Raw genomic sequence first — 22,966 nt, 5'->3', positions numbered from 1 at the left:
GAGAAAATCAAAACTCGAGTGGGATTTAATCGACTATTTCACGATTAGAAGAAAGTATGTAAAGATTAGAAGAAATAAAGTAGGCCTACTCTAATACAATAAAATATTAATTGGAACACCAAAATTCTGTTTCACTAATGCTAGCTTCATCAAAACCTTGGAACGAAGTCGCCATTTTCAGTTGATTATCTATGCAGGAAACAAATGACGATCGCAAAGCATGTTTTATAGTACCGTAAAGAATGTACAGTTGGAAATGTTGGCAAAGAAAGAAAAAAATGGTAGGGAGGTGATACAAATAAATGCTTGGGAGGTGATAAAATTGTAGCTATAAACAACCATGATTTGTTGAAACACGTCCTTTCGTACCGTTTTATTGGTCAAAAGTAGTTTGATGTAATAAAAGTGTAATAGTCTATGTAAACAAAGCGAATCTCAGAAATGTGTGTTGTTTAATGGATTTTATTGAAATGTTATATGATTGTAGAAATTTGCTTCCTACATAATTTACAATGTGTGAAGTAATATTAAATGATCTTATTCCTTAACGTAATATAGACATTATGAACATTTCTTTTTTATACTATTACTTTATACTAATCCTGCAACACAATAAAAATCAAAAGAAGTGATGAGGATTTGAACCTGAGACGTTCACGTTCTTACGACTCAGCTACGGGGGCACAAGTAAAGAAGCATATGGGGAAAGATTGGCAAAATTCCTTTCCAAGACGTCCTGATGATTTGTGAAAGGTCGTCCAGGATGCCTGGGATGCCGTAGCTGAAAGCAGTCGCTATATGAAAAGACTAGTCGATTCTATGCCCATCCGAATGCAAAATTTGATCGAGATGGGAGGAATATGGAGTAAATATTGAATCGTGGCATTTTGTTTTTGTTTTTTTTTTTTGTTCTATAACTTTTAACTGTTTGAATTTTCTAAGGCAGACGTCAGTAAGTTTTTGTTTATACCACGAAATATATTTTTGTTAAGAATAAAACCTTTCTTTCTTTCCTTCCATTTGCAGCTATAATGTCATAACAAATAAGGCTAATGTCATGGTATAAGACATCCATGAACCTGATGTTAATTACTAAAACAGTCATAAAAGACAGAGGAGCAATTATATTTTCTTTCTCTCTTAAAAACAAAGAAAAAACATAAAACGCACTAGTTGTGTACGAACGCACGACCTCATGAATACCAGCCCGGAAAACGTCACCAGTACGCTAGAATAGTAACATGCACAACATTTCAATTACAACTGTACGTTGTCCAATAACATGTAACATCGGCTGTCCCCGAATTGTAGCGGAGATACCCGATGGAAACAGTTTCTATAGAGCGGTCACTTTTTCTTTCGACAGCTGTATAAGAACTATCACATTCAGTTAATGAGCATACACGCATTTATACAGGACTTTATCCCTTTGACTGGAATGTTGGTAAATTTGCTTACATCTATTCCAAGATATATTTATTCTTAAAGATGTTATTTTTAAGATTTGATACAATATGAATCTAATCTATCTGATGTTTAAACAGGCCGAAGCTCGACTCTATCCAGGATTGCTGAAGGAAAGCAAACCACAACCAGGTACATTGATGTTATTACTTCATATTTCAGTATCGTAAAATTAAGTGTAAGAATATTACGAGGACTATAAAGTACATCCTGGTCGTCATCATCATCATCATCATCATCATCATCATCATCATCATCATCTACATCTACATGAGTTGGACCTTCTGCTCACTCAGGAATCAAAGTCATCATCCCAGCGTCTCCTTGGTTGATCAATATCTCTCCTGCCAATGAGTCTGTAAGTCCTAGTTTGTATCGTTATCTACGACTGATTTATTCTGAAGATATAGTCTTTCCAATTATCTCTCATTTCTATTATTATAGGCTATCATTAAGATAATTTGTATTTCTCGTAGGATTGTGAGGTTAATGATTTCGTCTCTTCTGTTATATCCAGCTACATATCACAGAAAATTCTTTTCGGCACTCTGTTCTTCTTTTTTTTGCTCTATTACGTGCCCAATTTTGGAATCCATAAAACAGTATAAACGTTGTCGTTGTTTTATAAAATTTCATTTTGTTATCTATCCTGGTTTAATAGTATTACACGTGTACTGAAATTTATACAACTTGTTTTGCGAATCACAATTATAAGAAATATCACAGTCTAAATAATTAAAATGATTGATTTGTTCTACAATGTTCTGAACTATTACAATTTTAATTCTGACAGAAATTTACCTTTGATGGAATGACTGTAGGAAATTTCTAATTGATTTTCCGATTGTGCTAAAAGTACCTGATTGTCTGCAAACAACAAAGTATTTAAAATAAAATCCCCAAATCTACAATACTTATCTCAAGATGGCTTTGATATTCATTCTTGAATGGCTGCATCAATATACTGTATGTGTTAAAAGGAGTAGATGACATAGAACATCCTTGTCTTACACCTTGATTTGTATCTACAATAGAGTAATCTAAAATTATATTTGTTCTTGTATATCATTTAAGACATTTGTTAATTGCATAAGGTAGCTTCTTCTTTCCATCATGTCCCACTTTTATTCCTTACAACTTTATCAAAGATTATTACATAGTCTATAAGTAAAATGTATGCTTCTAGATTAAATTCTCGTCTTCTTTCAATGATCTGTTTTACATAAAATTCAGTCAATACATGAACGGCTTTTCCTAAATTCAGTTATTTTTCTTGTAATAGGACTTCACTTATTCTGGCATTTATTTTAGCGTAGACTTCATACTCAGATCTGAGGAGGATGATTTCTCCATAATTAACACAATCACTTCTCTTTCCTTTTTCTCTTAAAATTGGTACTACTCGTGCTGGTTTCTATTCTTCAGGTATTATGTGGGTCTTCTAACATATATTCAAGATATCTAGAAATCTTTTTAATATTGAATTCAATTAATAATTTGAATACACAAGTAATGAACTTCGTCACATATGATACATTAAAATAACACAAATCTAGATAAAATATTTTGAAATAGTAGAAATTAATTAATGCAATGAAATCACGAAATATATTGAAACTGTAACAATTAGAACAACTCATACTCAATGTATTAATAGTACCAAAATGTTGGTCTACATAAATTTATTAATGGAAAACAATTTAATGCGAATGTACGTTTAAAAACTCATCAGCAGAGAAAACAGAATTTATTAATAGGCAATTATAAAATCTAGCCTTAAATCGTTTGATTGGTAACTTATAATATTGACTGGGAAGCTTATTCTATAATTTCATCTTCGTAACAGAAAAGTTTGTATTGCTCTTATGTAATCTACATTATGGAATATTAATTTGTTCACTATTTCTGATTTCATGATCATGTATATTGGCCAGTAATTAGTAATTGTCGATATGATGTCGACTGTAAAATATCACACACGCACGCACACATAGTTATGATTGTTAATATCCGTGATTGTGTGAAAAGTTGCCGACAATGTTCAAGATGGTTTGATTTACATAAAATTCTAATAGCTTTATTTTCCAAAATCAAGACACTCCCAATTTTGGTGCCATTTCCACAGAAAATTAAATTGATTATCGATTGAAAGAAACAAAAGTAGGCAAATCTTAAGTAATTTTGAGAAACGTAAGTCACTAATTTGTTTAACAAGTATAACACTCTTGATAACTTTGTGCATTTAATATATTCGATATGATTTTTCCTTGTTAAACTAGAGTCTACAATCTCAATCCTAGAAATTTTGTATAGTTTTATCCGTTGTACTTATTTATTAGATGGTTTAGGCTAACAGTTATGTTGATAGTCTTTTCTTAAGCAAGAAACCATTAGATTCAAACCATGAAGCATCTGCGATAGAATATTGTTGGTAAGAGCATGTAATTCATTCACAGTACAGCTAGAACATAGAAAGTAATCTGTACACATAATTGTTATAGCATTATTAAATTTAGAAAAGTCACTAATTGCTATTAAATATAGTAATTGACCATCTGTTGAGCCTTGTGGAACACTATATACTAATTTGTACTGGTGAGACTCGACCAATTTTTATCTATTGCAGCTAATTGCCTTCTGCCATGAAGATAGGTTCTAAAAATATTAAATGTATTCCCTAGAATGCCAGAGATTTCTAATTTAGATAAAATACTTTAGGACTGGCATATTTCAAATATTATAAATTAATATTATCATGCTTGTTAAGTTTGTCGAGAGAGTTTTAAGTTCTATTGAGTCTATTTTGGTGAAACCTTCTTCATGGAGTAGTCTATCTCAGTCTCTACTCGGAGATCAAACCATAAGTATTTGTAATTAATATGCCCTTTTTCTTAGGCATTATATTTATAGCCTTTTGGGCTGTATCTATCTCTGTTCCATTTAAATGTTTTATTATTTTGTAGGTTTGATTTAGAGCTCCATGTTTTTATCCTCTGTATTGTTGATATAATATTATATGTAAAGTAGAACATTCCAATACTTAACTTTGTACTTCTTTCTCTTTGTTTCAAATTTAGTTGCTAAAGTGCACGTAAAGGACATAAGTTCTAGAATCACTCACGGTCAGACTGCAAGCCGTGGCCAGTTCCCCTGGCAGGCTGCTCTCTCAGTTGACAACTCCTGGTTCTGTGGAGGATCTCTCATCTCGAACGAGTGGGTCCTTACTGCAGGGCATTGCATGTGAGTGAGTACAGACGGCAATCAATTTAGAAATACATATTTTTAATATTAATTATTCCTGTAAATACACATGAAGCATGGAATAATCGAATAAACAAAGATTTTACATCGGAAACATTCAGCCTCATAATTATCCTAAATAACATTTATTTTGCTTCTAAAATTAAACAAAACAGTCCTCATTGGCACAAGAAAATTAAGACTGAAAGAGGAGATATATATTTACACCACAATTCAACGAAGTATTACCTTGGACACCTGAACACAGAATACTAAAATTGTTTTCAAAACTGCATAAATTATTTCAGAGAATGTCCGTATGTGTTTAAAATCATGATTGTGTAATTTTACTTTCCAGACCGTCAGATAATAAACACAAATGCCTCTCTCCCACTTACGATATTCTTCAGGATGAAATTTTAAACTTTTGGTAAATCTACTTTTATTAAGATGATGTTATTCACGAAAACATTAAAACCTTGCAACGGGTGTACGCCTGGAAATAGGTTTCGTTTATTTCGCCGCCGTTCAAATTTGACATGGGCAAGTAACAGCCCGCTTAGCGGTGATTCAGCGCCTCAGCTCTCGGTAACAAAATCTCGCGACTTATACATATATTACAGATGTAATTTATTGGCTTACATTATAACAAGTACTGGAACTATCGAGTAACACTTGTAATGCACATTTGACATGTCTTGAAAATATTTATAGACACAAGGTAGATTTCGTCTCTATCCATAGAATTGAACGCTAGACTCATTCTCAGTTTCGTTTGAGTTACAAACGAATCTTCTTTATACGCCTTTAGTTTTAATAATTTAGTTACTTTTCAACCCTGTCAAGCTAACTTTCTTAAAGATTTATTGGGAAACTGTTATAGCATATAGTCTATGCTATCGAGTTTTTCTTCAGTCAGAACAGGATTTATGGGTCTTCATTTTTACTTAAAAATGAGTCAGTGTTTCTCACTTTATTCATTAAATTCTTTGTCGTTGAATCACAAGGTTGCTGAACTCCAGTATATTGCCGTAGAAATACAGCACGACACCTTTTGTACGATTTCTTCTAAGAGTTCACCGCTGTGAAGTAACGGTCAGCACATTTGACCATGAAACGAGAGGGCCCGGATTCAAACCGTGATTGAGAAATATTATCTGGTTGAGCAAATACTGGGTAACTTTCGGCGCTTGACCCTGGACTCACTTCGCTATCACTGTACCTTCATTTCATTCAAATCTAGATAACCATTGCTGTTGATAATGCGTCCTAAAGTAATGCAAAAGGAATATATATATATATATATATATATATATATATATATGCTGTTCTAAAGCAGTGGCCGTCAGCACTCGCTACGACTAGCACTAATGAGGAGGCGAGATCTGGCATTAAGCTGTGCGGAAAGAGGGGAAGTTCATCTCGAGAATAAAACCTATCTTTCCCCTTGATGCCCATTAATAATAGAGGCATGGTACTTTTTAGCAGGTTATTTTACTACACTTTATCTGAATGAGATAAACTTGATAATGTCGGTGAAATGAGTCCAGGGTCCAGCACCGATAGTTATCCAGCATTTGCTCATATTGGATTGAGGGAAAACCCCGGAAAAAACCTCAACCAGGTAACTTGCCCCGACCGGGAATCGAACCCGGGCCACCTAGTTTCGCGGCCAGACACGCTAACCGTTACTCCACAGGTGTGAACTCCCGGTACGTTGTTTAACCCTTCATGCGAGGAACATTTTGTTTTCACAGTTTGAAAGTGTTTCGAGATGTTTCATTTGCAATAAGATCTTCAGAGTGATGAAAAAATATGTAACCTACAGAATAACTATGACAAGTGACATGTTAATGATCACGACAAATATTAAAAGACGGTGCAAAAATCTGAATGGTGGAATAACACAACTAAGCCTCCGTGATGCTTCTGAGTTCTCATCAGCGAGTTTGTTATGCTGGCATGACTTACAAGCAAACATTCTCATGGGGGCAGATAAAAACGTTATTTTTTTCTTCCACTATGTTAATAATGTCAAAAAAGTGTTTATACAGATTTTGAGCGCTCGACCGCAATTACGATGGTCCCCAGAAATCCCTAGGGCCGTTAACAGAAAGAAAACACATTTTCATGGAAAAATTTATTGAAACAGATACAGCAATTGTTGAGCTATTTTTCAACATATTTCCCACCGAACTGAGACATTTCTCATACTGTGGGATCAACAGAGAGGTGCAGACGGCTGTCACACACTGGTTCCGATCTCAGAAGGCAGACTTCGACACAGGGATACAAAAGTTGATCTCATGGTATGAAAAATGTATCATTACGGTGGACAATACGTTGAAAAATTGTTCAATAATATCTGTATCTGTTCCAATAAACTTTCCACGAAATTGTGTTTTCTTTCTGTAAACGTCTAAACGGAGACTTTTCTGGAGCGAGGGCCTCGTAATTGCGCTCAAATGGCCAAAATTTCTATAAGCACTTCTTTTGACATTATTAAGATGGAGGGAGGAAAAAAAATTATCTAGTCTCATAAGAATATTTGCTTGTTTGCGGCCATCATCGTAAAAAATAACTCAAAATTCATGTTGCCAGATGATACAATTTTGGCTTTTTCTTCACGTTTTCTGTATCTTTTCCACCAATTTTTGTGCATTTAGCACCAATGAAAAATGCCAGTCATAAGTACAGAGTATTTATTTTCACAATATACGTGTGTGTTAATTTTACAACGTGTTCATAATTCTTGTGTTCGCTTCGTCTGAGATGTCCGCCGCGCTGACCACATTACCCCATCCTTCCAAACTCTGAACTGGCTACGGCTTAACAAACGTAAAAATGTTCATTTCCTAGTTCTCCTTTTCAAAGTCCTTCACACCTCTACACCTACCTACCTTGCCTCTCGCTTCAGTTACCTGTCATCATATCATAATCTCTTCACGCAAAATAGCCGCATACTAACCATACCAACACACAAGACATCATCGTATTCATCATCATACACAATCTCACTCTCGCGCTTGTGAAATACCCTACCCAGTGACATCAGAGACTGTCGGAATTTAACAGTGTTCAAAAACAAACTGTTAAGCATTTACTTACTGCGTAGAGTGCCATGCAGTAAACTGAGTATTCTAACTTATTGCAAATGTTTCGAAATTGTTATTGTCTTGTTCCGCTTTATACTTGCACAGTCAGCTACTTACTTTTAGATATTTAATCATTTTTCTTAATCACTAATATATTAGGTAAACAATATACTGTATTTGTACCTTTTATGCCCATTGTGACCTCATCTTCCTACTAGTATATATTATTTATCTCATTCTTTTTGTATTTCTATCTGTAATTTTACTTTCATTTGTTATTTCCTTCTTCTCTCTGCATTTGTTCCTTGTATATGTCTATTTGTATTCTGGTGGTGTGGTAGAGAAGACTCGATGGCCCTAACAGTGCCAGATTAAATAAATAAATAAATAAATAAATAAATAAATAAATAAATAAATAAATAAATAAATAAATAAATAAATAAATAAATAAATAAATAAATAAAAATAGGAATAAAAATGTATTAATTTTGAATACATTTCTCGCAGTTTTATTTCATGGTGTTTATGATTATTTACTCATTTTATTATTGCTTAGTATGAAGGATTAAGAAAATTTCTTAGGAATCACATTTTCAAGTTATTGATATAAACAAAAATGCTAAGTACAGTAGCGTGCAAATTTACATTTTCTGTCATTGTTGACCTCACAGCTGCTCATACCGCTTTAATTGACATCTGTAGTACGTGTAATTCCATTGTTGAAGGTCTGTCATTATTTTTTTTTATAATATGTGACATTTTGCTTGTCATTTTGTACTTATAAGCATTTCAGTTGTGTTGAAGACTTAATACTGCAATCCTGTGTACATTCTGTCGTCTTCACAAATGGATACAACTCCACGAAAACGGTCTAAAATTATAACATTAGCAGAGCATTCTTCTATGACACAGAGGCAAATTGCTGCAGAAGTCACATCGGTTTGGCTACTGTTAATTCGATCATAAAACGGTACAGGGAGACTGGATCCATCACATCCCAGAAAAAAGGAAACTGTGGCCGGAAAAGGAAGACTTCACCTGCAGATGAGCGTTTAATTGTCAGGAAAAGTAAATTAAATCCTAGACTAACTGCTGTCGACTTAACCCGCGAGTTAATGGCTACCACGCACTGCGGCGAATATTCACGTCACAACAGTGCGGCGTAGGCTTTTGGAAGCTGGACGAAGGGCTCGTAAGCCTATTAAGAAGCAACTGCTAACCCCTGTTATGTGCAAAAAACGCTTAATGTGGGCAAAATTACATCAACACTGGACAGTGAATGACTGGAAGTATGTACTTTTTTCCGATGAGTCTCATTTCGAGGTCCACGGCCACCGTGTTTCTTACGTACGGAAAGGATCCGAAAAAGTAACAGCAGCTCATCTCCAACAAGCACCCAAATACCCTTCTAAAGTAATGTTTTGGGGTTGTTTTACACATGAAGGGCCTGGAGCATTAATACATATCAAGGGAATGATGAATTCTGACAAATATATTCACTTATTGGAAACCACAATCGTACCCCAGCTGCAAAAATCATTTCCGGATGGCAGAGGTGTGTTCCAACAAGACCTGACACCATGCCATACGTCTCGAAAAACTACAGAATTCTTCAACAAGACGAATATTCAGGTACTCCCCTGGCCAGGCAACTCACCCGACATCAACCCCATTGAGAACTTGTGGTCAATTTGCAAAAGAAGAATGCAAAAAATGGATTGTTCTACAAAGAAGAAGATGATTTCTGCCCTCATTGGTGTATGGTTTCGCGATGAAGAAATGAAGAAATTTGTGGGAAATTAGTGGAATCCATGCCAAATCGTCTCAGAGCTGTTATTAGGAACAAGGGAGGCCACATAGATTACTGAGGTATGTCTTAGATCCTTTTTTTTTTATCCCGTTTGAGTGTTTTTGCATAAGTAATTACGTTGTTCGGATTAATTTGCACGCTACTGTACTTATTAATTATATAAATATGGTTATTTAAGTACATATGTGAACATTCTGTGCTTCATTAAACTATTATTGCTGAATTTAAATAACGAGTTACTTAATTTCTGGTGCAAATGAAACGCTGCCACTGCATTACTGATTACCAGCCTGCAGTTACCAATACACTAGTATGCTTGCCTGTAAGAGAGCTAGCGCGAGAGAGTATTATGCTGACGACTCCTGTTCTATTGTGTATTGAACTGCCACAAAATATACTGACCTGCACTGAATGGAAGTCAGCTGTATGCTAATGCTCTAATCTTAACGTTCCTTCACTGTAGTAAAGAAACAAAACACAATTGCTGCTATTGTTTCAGTGGTTCCTCATATCAAATAACTTTGGGAGCTAATGATGTCTATTACCCTGAAGAAGGTTCTGCAATTGTCTCTTCAACAACCAGTATCCTACATGAGGATTACGAAAACAGCCATGACATTGGTCTAGTGAAAATCAGTGTGTCTTATAATAGTAAGTATACTAATCTTAATTATTAATATTAATCTTGGATTATAACACATTCATAACGCAAACCAATATAAATAAGTTTTGATTTAAAAAATAACGAGAGTAAAACTGATAATGAATAAAAATTGAAAGAAAAAGAATTTCAGAGAAAAAAAAAAGTAATTTTAACTGGAGAATAATTTACAAACATAAATTTGGAAAGAGTATTATTGAAATATTAATGAAAACAAACAAAAAAATTAATACAAGGATTAAACATTGTTTAAACAATGAAAAATATATTGTTGATCACAATTTCACTAGAGATTGTTTATTACTGTTATCAAATTTGTTTACTACATTCGATCACTGCCTGCTCGAACGCATCCAATGGCTACTTATATTGCCTGCTTATTTAATGGTCCAACAATAATGAGGCGCCCGAGATCAAAATGGGCTATGTTATCCAAAGTGAATTTAAAAAAAAAGTGCAAAAATTTCCTATATCTGATTTAGGTATGTACTGATTTTTTCTATGCATTTTACACATCTAAAACAAATAATTTTGAAACTAAACCTTTCACTGTGTAAAGTTTTCAACCTAAACTTGCCAATGATGCCAATAACTCATTTTATATATAAAAAAAGTCACATAGCCCACCTTAATCTCGGGCTCCTCCATGTAACATGAATAGAAAAACATTTCCGCTAGATGGCAGCTCCTAATGGCCATTGAAGTCGCTTGTGAATTTAGGTCCTACGCTTTAAGTTTATATTATACGATTAAAATATTACTTTGTTTCGAGACTAATACCTTCGTTAATGCATTATATCCTTTGCTCTTGAAAAAAAAAAAATAAAAGACATGCACAATTTAAAATATGAAAGCAGATGAGTTGCTCAGTTACAAAAGGTCTTATTTGACAGAATTAAAGACAGTTTTCAAATTAAATTGCAACTATTAGTAAGATATTTTGTGAAACTTGTAAGGTTGAATTATTATTTTTGTTCTTAAAAATCTGCAAGACTCACGATCTGTTCATATGGTAACAGAGTTTGTTGACTTACAAAAAATATATGAACGTTTCAAATAGAGACTTCCGAAACTAAGCAATTCAATAAAAAAAAATCGTACTAGTGCCTCAGGGAATTATAGCTTCAGTACTTTCCGAGAAAAGGGTTTCTCCTAACAAGAAAACAGGAAAACTCTTTCTGTGTGAAACTTCCCTACATTACTAAGTAGAGTTTCAGACACAAGTTTCTGATGATTGTTATTTTAACACACTTTACACATTGGCACAAAGTAGGTAGAACAACGTTCTTTTATTGCTTGTAGCAGACATAGATGAGCTGGTTGGTGCTGCATCTACCGTTGGAATTTGGAAATACGCTGTTTCAGTGAAAGCATTGTTAAAATGGTCTTATACAACAATTGGCAATAATCAAGTATTACAAGAAACGGCTCAAAATTGGAAATCAAATGCCTAATTTCTATTTTAATTGGGCATTTGATTTCCAATTTTGAGCTATTTCTTGTAATACTTGATTATTGCCAATTGTTGTTACTAAATAATGTATTTAATTCGTAAATTTTAAGCCATCTCTTAGTATAGCTATTTATTGCTTCTAAAATAACATGTTTAATAGTTATATTTCTTCCTATAACCATTAGATATAAATATAGAGACATGCCTTGAGGCTTTATGAAACATATTTTTGTTGTTACAGTGAAAAATAACAATTGAAATAGATTGAAACACAAAATAATATACGAAGTAACGTCAAAAGATGTGAATTAAAGACATGGTCCATGTATATAATGCCTGAAAATAGCTATTGATCCTTTGCGTGTTTGTTTTTAAAATAATGTGTTTAATCTCTAACTACAGTCAGTGTATTGTTATTAGTATCTATTTGTTTTTACCTATTGCTTTAAAAAGAATGTGTTTAACTTGTAATTTTAAGTCGATTTTTCTACTATTCCCTTACTGTTTACATTTGTTTTTAAATCTTTTGTATTGCCCCTACTATTATATATTGCCCTTCAAGAATTTCGTTAGTTATAAGTCCTATTATTTCAATTATTGTGCTATTATTTCAATTATTGTACCTGTTCCTGAATCACGTATGTAACTTGTAACCGTAAATCATTGCTTGTAATATCCTTTTATTACTCTTAACTGTTCCATTGTATGTATTTATTTACACTGCAAGTGGGCAAGCACCCGGTGGCAGTGGTATACACAATATAAACAATACATAATAAAATGATAAACAATACACAATAAATTTACAATAGACAATACAATTATACAATACACAATAGGCCTACAATTTTATACACAATACAATAAGAATACACAATATAATTTAACACAATAACAATAAAACATAAACAAAATACCTAATTTTACATTACAACCTACATTATTATGTTTAGGCCCTACATAAGTTTCAATAGTCTTTCACTTTATTGTCATCTCACTCACTGTAGTGGCACTATGACGCATTTCACTGACATTTTAGCACACATTTCACTGACACTATAGAACACATTTCATTGACGCTATAAATTATCACTGATCGGAACTATTCACTGCACTGTAAAACCATAACTTCACTGACTCACCTCGCTTCACTGACACAACAGTTCAAATAAGTCAAATAATTACACCCTTATGCATACTGTACTTATAAACAGAACTACATTTAAACTAAACATTTCTAGTCTAAGATCCTCTTGTTCATGAATTAAGTATAAATTTGAAAGTGAAAGTCAAACTTTGTTATATTAATGTATTAATGATTATCTTTTTAGGTCGTGTATTTACTCTGAGTGGGTTAGATATTCTTGTATATCTTTGAATTGATTATTCCTCAAACATCTCATTAATCTTTAACATGATCCATTCTTTCATTAAGGTGCATTCTTGTACATAATTCATGTGAATTGTAACCTCGACCACAATTTTGTATTATAATTTTATTATTGTTTATTGCTTATAAAATATGTATTTTGATGCCAACTATAACCCTAATATACCTCAGGGTGAAATAGGGTTTATTAAATTGGATAATAAATAATAATAATAATAATAATAATAAAATGGTCTTATGAGGAGGCAGTATAAGAAGCCAATGGATACATGGATACATTCGAGCATGCGGTGCTTTCGATGAAATCACGTACCTGCATCCTTTCATTATACAGGGGGAAGAAATTGCACAAATCATTTTATTAATTATTATGTAGCACATTTTTCTGTTTACTAAAATTTTAATTTAAATTATCAAATAATGTAGACAATGTCTAAAATATCTTTATAATCTTTCCAGACTACATCAGCCCTATTAGTCTGCCCTCACGGTCCGAACAAGGCAATACTTTTGCTGGTGAAGGTGTCCGCGTCAGTGGCTGGGGAAAAACTTCTGATGGTAAGCGTAATAGTCCTTCTATTTTTATGGTAATGCTATTTCAATTTAAAATTCTATATTATGCTCATATCTGTAGCCCTACAACAGAATATAGCACGAATTAAAACAACATTTACTTTTCTCCTTTAAAAATCAATGACGTTATGCTCACAAACCTTTAGCACAAACCCTCTTCAAAAAATATTTCTCCTAATGCTGTACTTAAGACGACCACACAGTAGGTCTACTTTCCAACTGGTTTAAACTACATGCTTATTCAATAGCTTAAATGTAATATGTCCATTGTCCAATGAGATTTTTACTGGAGCACTAGCATTATGCTCCTGTAACTTTCGTCTTTATTTGGTACGAGTTTTCGCAATACATAACAATACTTTATATAAACCTAAACCATGATGTAAAGCGATTGAAACAAAATGATCGGCCGTGTTTTTTAACTTAGTACAAAACGGTACAGAGTTTGGCATAAATTCAACATGCATATAAAGCACAATAATACAATTAAAAGTAATCCTGGCGTTGTGATATACAAGAACTTGAACCGAAATCAAGATTTAGAATGTTAAGAATCTGGATTTATATGTGTAATTATTTTTTATTGAAAAATATATATTAGAGATTATATAGGCTATACGTACATATACGCAAACAGACGCCCGGTTTTAAATGGTGACAATCAATCTGTTATGACAGATTTACAAGTATGTTGTTGTTTTCTAATGCCAGGCGTTTGACAAAGTCATTTGACCTCTCGCAATCCAATATTTTTCAAAGATATTATCATGGCCAGCCACTGAAGCACAGATTTTGAGGTGTTCCGAATCCATTTCTTGGTTTGAGTTGCACAATGGACAGCTAGGGGACTGATATATTCCAATTCTATGCAGGTGTTTGGGCAAACAGTCATGGCCTGTTGCCAATCTAAATGCAGCTACAGACAATTTTCGTGGTAAATCGGGAATTAACTGGGGATTATGATGCAGAGAGTAGAGAAAATGGCAAGTTGTAGCCGATTTAAGTGAACACCATATTTTAACGTTTTGGTGGCTACTTCATTCACACACAACCCCCAGAATGTCTGGAGGACCACACCTGCTGTTGGTCGATGGGTCCATTGGACCTAGCTGGGAGATCTTGTTGATCACCAGCTTTCCCTCCTTAAGCCACTGGAGGACGATTTTAGTGCCATAGCAGGTCAGCACTAGAGAGATTTACAAGTATAGCAATGCGTGTATAGGACAGTCTTGGAACTAACTAAAAAATAGAATGCAATTGACAAAATTTCATTAGATTTGTTATAAAATATTTGTAATATACTGTATAACCTCTACTTCTAAAGACATTTTCTATATCAGAGCTGAAGTACAGAATAAAGAAACATTCCTGCTCTATCGCAAGACGATGATGAGACTTCAATATACTTACATTATTACTAATCGAATAAAACAATATAACAAACAAAGCAATAAAATAGGGAAGCAGCAATATCACGCAGCTGCAATTCTTAACCTTAATGTGTAAAAGAATAAAAAATAATAACGATTTGTTATAGAAATGAAATGCAGCAAGTACGTGGATAAAGACGTCATTATTAATTACACCATGATCATCGTTACCATGGCAAAATGCCACTCTCGCATAGCAGTAGTTAGTTTTTAAGCCATGATAGCTCTTATGTAAAATTCCAACTTCCGTTGCGTATGTTATAGACATTTAGTACAAATAGGAAAACGATTTGATAGCTATTTTATAGCATTTAGGTACTTCAATATGTATGGGTACACAATTACAAAGACATGGGCATTCATAATATATCAGATATATCTTTAATTTATACTTCTCTTAAGTTCCCAAAATTACATAAAAAAATAGTTAATATTTAAATGATGTTGTTGCTTAGTCAACTGTCCGAAGACAGGTTTGAATCTCTTAAGCAACACCAATAAGGCATCACTCATGAGGTAACTAGGCCAGGAGGTAATGGGGTAGGTTGGCCAGTTTCTTCCCCCCCCCCCTCCAATGCATACAACGCCGATTAGCTACACATTCCACTAATCAGACTTCAGATGCATACAAACAATTGTTCTTCCTCTGACATACATCGTCAAGTGAGATGTACTGGCTGATAATAGATATACATATCAGTCAGAACCTAAATCAGATGGACTTTTAAATGGTAAGTCCTTAATACTACATCATCAAGGAGCATCAGTTCATAATAACGAACCTATATTTCGCAAACTTAAATAGAAAATCATACATCATATTTGAATTTGTCGAAATACAGAAAAAATATAGGTTACTAAATTTTATAAATGACATTTCATAATATAGTACAAATTATAAGCATTATGCAAATATGATACGAGTACGTACATATGTTCCAAATATTACGTTAGCCTACACCTACAGATTTATACAAACTTAATCTTTTTATTATAAGCTAATTCAGCATATAATATAGAAGTAAATTGTGAAACTTGGACTCTCACTTTGAGAGAGGAACAGAGATTGAGGGTTTTTGAGAATAAGGTTCTTAGGAAAATATTTGGGGCTAAGAGGGATGAAGTTACAGGAGAATGGAGAAAGTTACACAACGCAGAGCTGCACGCATTGTATCCTTCACCTGACATAATTAGGAACATTAAATCCAGACGTTTGAGATGGGCTGGGCATGTAGCACGTATGGGCGAATCCAGAAATGCATATAGAGTGTTAGTTGGGAGGCCAGAGGGGAAAAGATCTTTGGGAAGACCGAGAAGTAGATGGGAAGATAATATTAAAATGGATTTGAGAGAGGTGGGATATGATGGTAGGGATTGGATTAATCTTGCTCAGGATAGAGACCAATGGCGGGCTTATGTGAGGGCGGCAATGAACCTCCGGGTTCCTTAAAAGCCAGTAAGTATGTAAGATAGAAGTAAAGATCGAGTAGTTGAATCGATATAAATGCCCTCAAGTTATTCACGCATTTTCTCCTGTATAAATAGAAACAATTCTATTTTTGGATAACATTTTATTAATAAAACTTCATTTAAAGCTGTATTTTAAGCATTTAAATGCACTGATGGTGGTATAATTTACTGCATTTTTCAGACGCATCAGGTATATCTGAAACGCTTCAGTTTGTGGATCTCACTGTTATTACAAATGACGAATGTAATTCAGTATATGGCGGAATCCATTCTGGCATAATCTGTACCTCGACTCCCGGTGGCAGGGGTACTTGCAGTGTAAGTAATAAGAAATATTTAAATTTAATACACATTTACATATTATGCAGCCAGCATTGGATGGAAATATTACATTGGCAACTTCCACTGGGTTAGAAATATTATAATAGCAGCTAGTATTGTATGAAAATATTACATTAGCAGCTTGTATTATGGTGGAAATATTACTTTAGCAGCTAGTATTTGGATAGAAATTTTATCTTAGCAGCTATTATTTGCAGAGAATTATTATAAAACTAGCTAGCATTTGATAGTCATATTACAGTAACAGGAAATATTTGGATAGAAATATTACCTTTGGAGCTAGCATTTCGATAGAAATTTTTGCCTCTGCAGCTAGCATTTAGATAGAAATATTGCAAAACCAGCTAGCATTTGAATAGTAATATTATAGTAGCAGCTAGCACTTGGATAGAAATATTGCAAAACCAGCTAGTATTTGGATAGTAATATTATAATCGCAGCTAGCATTTGGAAAGAAATATTTTCCTTAGAAGCCATTTGGATATAGATGTTATAGCAGTAGCTAGTATTTGGATAGAAATACTGTATTGCTTAGCAGCTAGCATTTGGATAGAAATATTGCAAAACCAGCTAGTATTTGGATAGTAATATTATAGTAGCAGCTAGTATTTGGATAGAAATATTTTCCTTAGAAGTCAGTATTTGGATATAAATGTTATAGTAGCAGCTAGCATTTGGATAGAAATATTTTCCTTAGAAGCCAGTATTTGGATATAAATATTATAGTAGCAGCTAGCATTTGGATAGAAATATTTTCCTTAGAAGCCAGTATTTGGATATAAATATTATAGTAGCAGCTAGCATTTGGATAGAAATATTTTCCTTAGAAGCCAGTATTTGGATATAAATGTTATAGTAGCAGCTAGCATTTGGATAGAAATATTTTCCTTAGAAGCCAGTATTTGGATATAAATGTTATAGTAGCAGCTAGCATTTGGATAGAAATATTTTCCTTAGAAGCCAGTATTTGGATATAAATATTATAGTAGCAGCTAGCATTTGGATAGAAATATTTTCCTTAGAAGCCAGTATTTGGATATAAATGTTATAGTAGCAGCTAGCATTTGGATAGAAATATTTTCCTTAGAAGCCAGTATTTGGATATAAATGTTATAGTAGCAGCTAGCATTTGGATAGAAATATTTTCCTTAGAAGCCAGTATTTGGATATAAATGTTATAGTAGCAGCTAGCATTTGGATAGAAATATTTTCCTTAGAAGCCAGTATTTGGATATAAATATTATAGTAGCAGCTAGCATTTGGATAGAAATATTTTCCTTAGAAGCCAGTATTTGGATATAAATATTATAGTAGCAGCTAGCATTTGGATAGAAATATTTTCCTTAGAAGCCAGTATTTGGATATAAATATTATAGTAGCAGCTAGCATTTGGATAGAAATATTTTCCTTAGAAGCCAGTATTTGGATATAAATATTATAGTAGCAGCTAGCATTTGGATAGAAATATTTTCCTTAGAAGCCAGTATTTGGATATAAATATTATAGTAGCAGCTAGCATTTGGATAGAAATATTTTCCTTAGAAGCCAGTATTTGGATATAAATGTTATAGTAGCAGCTAGCATTTGGATAGAAATATTTTCCTTAGAAGCCAGTATTTGGATATAAATGTTATAGTAGCAGCTAGCATTTGGATAGTAATATTTTCCTTAGAAGCCAGTATTTGGATATAATGTTATAGTAGCAGCTAGTATTTGGATAGAAATATTTTCTTTAGAAGCCAGTATTTGGATATAAATGTTATAGTAGCAGCTAGTATTTGGATAGAAATACTGTATTACTTAGCAGCTACTATTTGGATAGAAATACTGTATTACTTAGCAGCTAGCATTTGGATAGAAATATTGCAAAACCAGCTAGTATTTGGATAGTAATATTATATAATCTTCATGAAGTTTACATTTGTAAAAATTTTCTTTCAACCCATAAGCAGTGCAGACTAGATCAGACGCTATGGACAGTACTCTATAACAGAGTCGCCAGTATGAAAGGATAATTCCAAGCCTTTGGCGTGAGACGAACTCAATAGCTCAGTGGTAGAGCGCCTGACCGGATAATAGGAAGTCGCAGGTTCGATTCCCGCTCGAGGTTGTGAAATTTTTCTTTCATACCATGGCATGATTGTGACTGTAATAGTATTTAAATTCAGTAATATTATAGTAGCAGCTAGCATTTGGATAGAAATATTTTCCTTAGAAGCCAGCATTTGGATATAGATGTTATAGTAGCAGCTATAGATGTTGTAGCAGCAGCTAGTATTTGGATAGAAATACTGTATTACTTAGCAGCTAGCATTTGGATAGAAATATTGCAAAACCAGCTAGTATTTGGATAGTAATATTATAGTAGCAGCTAGCATTTGGATATAAATATTTTCCTTAGAAGCCAGCATTTGGATATAGATGTTATAGTACCAGCTAGTATTAGGATAGAAATACTGTATTACTTAGGAGCTAGCATTTGGATAGAAATTGTATCTTAGCAGCTAGCAAATGGATAGTGATATTACAAAACCAGCTAGGATTTGGATAGTAATAATATAGTAGCAGCTAGTATTTGGATATAAATATTACCTTAGCAGTTAATATTTGGATTAAATATTACAATACCAGCTAGCATTTGGATTTAACTATTATAAGGCATTATGCATCGTGAAAATTGTTTGATCAATAATTTTATTATCCATTATAGGATAAGTACGAAGATTATATAATATGCTAAGAATATTACGGTATTATCTGATGTTCAGAATGAATACCTTCTCTGTTACAGGGTGACAGCGGCGGCCCTCTTATTCATGCCGAAAATGGTGGTTACATTCAAGTTGGTGTTGTGTCATTTGTTGCTGCAATCGGATGTGAAGCGGGCTACCCTGCTGGTTTTGCCAGAGTGACCAGCTATTTGGACTGGATCCAGAGCCATACTGGCATTGTCATTAATTAATTGACAGTACATTGACAACCACGATAAAAAAATAACAGCCTGAATGTGTACGAAGTGTGTAATGGGAAGAGCAATATGTACATAAAAGAAATAGCGTAATCTATTAAACTATCTGACGTAGTAAACTATTTCATTTTTTCTCAATTGCTTACTATTAAATATGTATTATTATTTCTTATTTATGATATTTTGAATAATTTTAGAAAACTGAACTCGAGGCACGTGTGAAATAGTTGTTAACCAACTTCAAAATAAAATGTAATGATTTATATATTTTTATGAAAATACACAAGCGAAATCAGTCAGTAAGTTACAAATCGCTGTACCGACCTTCATTTTTCAATAAGGAGCCTAGCGGTATCGTCGCTAGATGGGAGTATTATGCAGGTGTCAACAGGCACAAGCTAAACAAACCAGGAATTTCAAGATGGTGGCACCTCTTCACACGTGCGGCTTGCGAAAGTAACAGTTTGGCCATGGATAAATATACAGTATAATAGGATGCGAAACTTACTGAGTTTCCCGTAAAATATACTAGAGGCACTGTTGTAGAAATTGATCTTGCTGCCATCTGTTCGTGGGAGGGGCGTTATTACATCTAGCAGCGCACCAAGTAGCGAAAAGAGTAATTACTCCATGCATTTAGCAGCGCACCTGGTGACGAAAATGTTAAACTGTACAGAAAGTATTCCCTCCCTCCCTCCCTCATCGATATTCAAAACTAACCCAATTTAAAATAAAACATTTACAATTTTATTCCTCATAGCATATTCTAGTGAAAATTCTTACAGGAGCCAACAGGAAGATAAAAGAGACTATGTGTTTTACACTACCCGATTAAAATATAACCAGACAGAGACAAAAAATAAAGCAAAAGGTTAGATAATTGGGATTGTATTCTTTGGGTATTTATTGTACAGCACAATGGAAAAGTCTGCAAGAATTACTTAGATAGTTCAATTTATTATATTGCTATTACTTTACAATACATTCAACAACACTATTTTTACAACGTCCATAAACATCACTGTTTAACATACACTGCTTATATACACCGTATCACTTTATGTTCACTTATTAGCAAGTTTCAGTCCGCCATCTCGGCTCCTCGACTCTCCCGTACAGCAATATCTCGAAGTTCGAACGGATAAATAGAGAACTCTGGGTAATGTACCCAACACGTAGTTCTAATGTTCACCACCTACGACGTTGGGCGCTGATCACCTTATTTCAGACCCCCAAAGCCTGATGGTGCTGACCGCAGTTTCGCATCCTATTATATATTTATCCATGGTTTGGCTATGAGATGCTGTGAAAACTGCGCATGCGCGGATTTGGTTAATAAAAACAAACTAACCAAACCTAACTTTCGTACATGCAAGGTGTATAACCGGAGTACGAAGGGAACGACTTGATTTGATCTGGAACGTGCACGCGAAAATAAATTCATTGAATTCAATTTAAACAAAAAACAAGTCAATTTTGGGGGGGAAGACTGAAACCAGGCTAAATTGCATTTTAGATTTCACCCCCACCCCCTTGCGATGGCAAGTGGGGATGCCCACTTTGAAATTTCAAATCGCACCCATATATTTTTATACTTAAATATGAAAGAGTATTCAACTGTCTATACACCTCATTAATTTTTTTCGCATCTTTTGTTTTCTATCGTCCCCTGGAAACCTGGATTGTTGTTATTGTTGATTAGGGCTGAAGAGAATGAAGCTACAAAAACTTATTGAGCATTTCATGTAATAGTTGTGTTTGTGTATTAAATTGTTTTAAAATGGCGTAGGCCTATACCCTTCAAGAGAGAACATAAATCATCCTTTTTGATTAAATTTAGGAAATTACACAAAATAAGCTGTGTTTTCATCCTACAATCAACTGGTAATAACAAATATACAGGTTGTCAGGGAACGATAGAAAACTAAAGATACAAAAACTAATGAATGACTTGTATAAGCAATTGAAGGCTCTTTCATATTTAAGTATAAAAATTTAGAGGTGCCATTTGAAATTTAAAAGTGTGGGTGGCTGGGAGTTGGGGGGGGGGGTTGAAATCTAAAATGCAATTAAGCCTGGTTTCAGACTTCCCCCTCAATATCTAAATTGACTTTTTTTTTAAATGAATTCATTTTAAATAATCAGTTATTTAGACTGGGAAGTTTTGAAATGAAAGCCCTGTATGTAAACTAATATAATTTAACAGAAGATGTTCTTTTTAGAATTTTACTGATTTAGATATGACTGCATGATAGGTGTCAGTGAGTAAGTCTGCTCCACGAGTTTAAATAAATCTAAATATTTAAGTGGCACTCAAAAGCACAAGTTTAGTTGTGAAAGAGAAGAGTCGATTAGGAAGTTGAAAAAAAAATATATATTCAATTAACTTTGAAATACGAGTTTAAGTAGAGCAAGTTCACTTGCCTTTTAGTGAAATTTTACCGTGATATCAGAGAATAAATAATGACTTTGATAATGGGACAACCAAACGCACATAAAAAAACTCTGTCCTACGATATGGTCTTTGCAAATTAATAGCTCATTCGCGTTGAAAAATGGGTTTTTGCATGTGATATTATGGCTTACTTACTTACTTACAAATGGCTTTTAAGGAACCCGAAGGTTCATTGCCGCCCTCACATAAGCCGGCCATCGGTCCCTATCCTGTGCAAGATTAATCCAGTCTCTATCAGCATATCCCACCCCCCTCAAGTCCATTTTAATATTATCCTCCCATCTACGTCTCGGCCTCCCCAAAGGTCTTTTTCCCTCCGGTCTCCCAACTAACACTGGCTTCTTGTAGGATTCGTAACAAGCTGTTTTTTTACGCTGATGGGTTGTTAGCCCTTCGCCCAACCCCCAAGCTGGAGGACTACCCCTTATCGGCTGTCCACGACTGCTTATCCAATATATTCACAGCTACCCTCCATATCTGGAGGCCGTCTCCTCTATCCGCAACCTGAGGACGCGCCATGCCGTTGTGATCTTATGGCTTCAGAGTATTATTTTGTTCTTGGACAAATTTCCTCAGAAAAAATACAATGATTCATTATTGGGTGCGCAAGTTATC

General features: G+C 34.0%; 1 protein-coding gene across 1 annotated transcript in view; it reads left to right on the top strand.

The window, feature by feature from the left end:
* The window catches only part of LOC138704385 (transmembrane protease serine 9-like), a 41,980-nt gene extending 21,946 nt beyond the window's left edge, over positions 1–20,034 (top strand). Inside the window, exons 8-13 of the mRNA XM_069832214.1 lie at positions 1,545–1,596; positions 4,542–4,704; positions 10,109–10,260; positions 13,573–13,671; positions 16,768–16,904; positions 19,720–20,034. Coding sequence (XP_069688315.1) covers positions 1,545–1,596; positions 4,542–4,704; positions 10,109–10,260; positions 13,573–13,671; positions 16,768–16,904; positions 19,720–19,890 — 774 coding nt within the window. The 3' untranslated portion in view covers positions 19,891–20,034. The remainder of the gene's footprint in view (positions 1–1,544; positions 1,597–4,541; positions 4,705–10,108; positions 10,261–13,572; positions 13,672–16,767; positions 16,905–19,719) is intronic.
* The last annotated feature ends 2,932 nt before the right edge of the window (positions 20,035–22,966 follow it).

The sequence above is a fragment of the Periplaneta americana genome, chromosome 8 (assembly GCF_040183065.1).
Source record: "Periplaneta americana isolate PAMFEO1 chromosome 8, P.americana_PAMFEO1_priV1, whole genome shotgun sequence".
Taxonomy (NCBI): Eukaryota; Metazoa; Arthropoda; class Insecta; order Blattodea; family Blattidae; genus Periplaneta; species Periplaneta americana.
The sequence above is the reverse complement of the archived record's forward strand: the minus strand, read 5'-3'. Positions and strand labels throughout refer to the sequence as shown.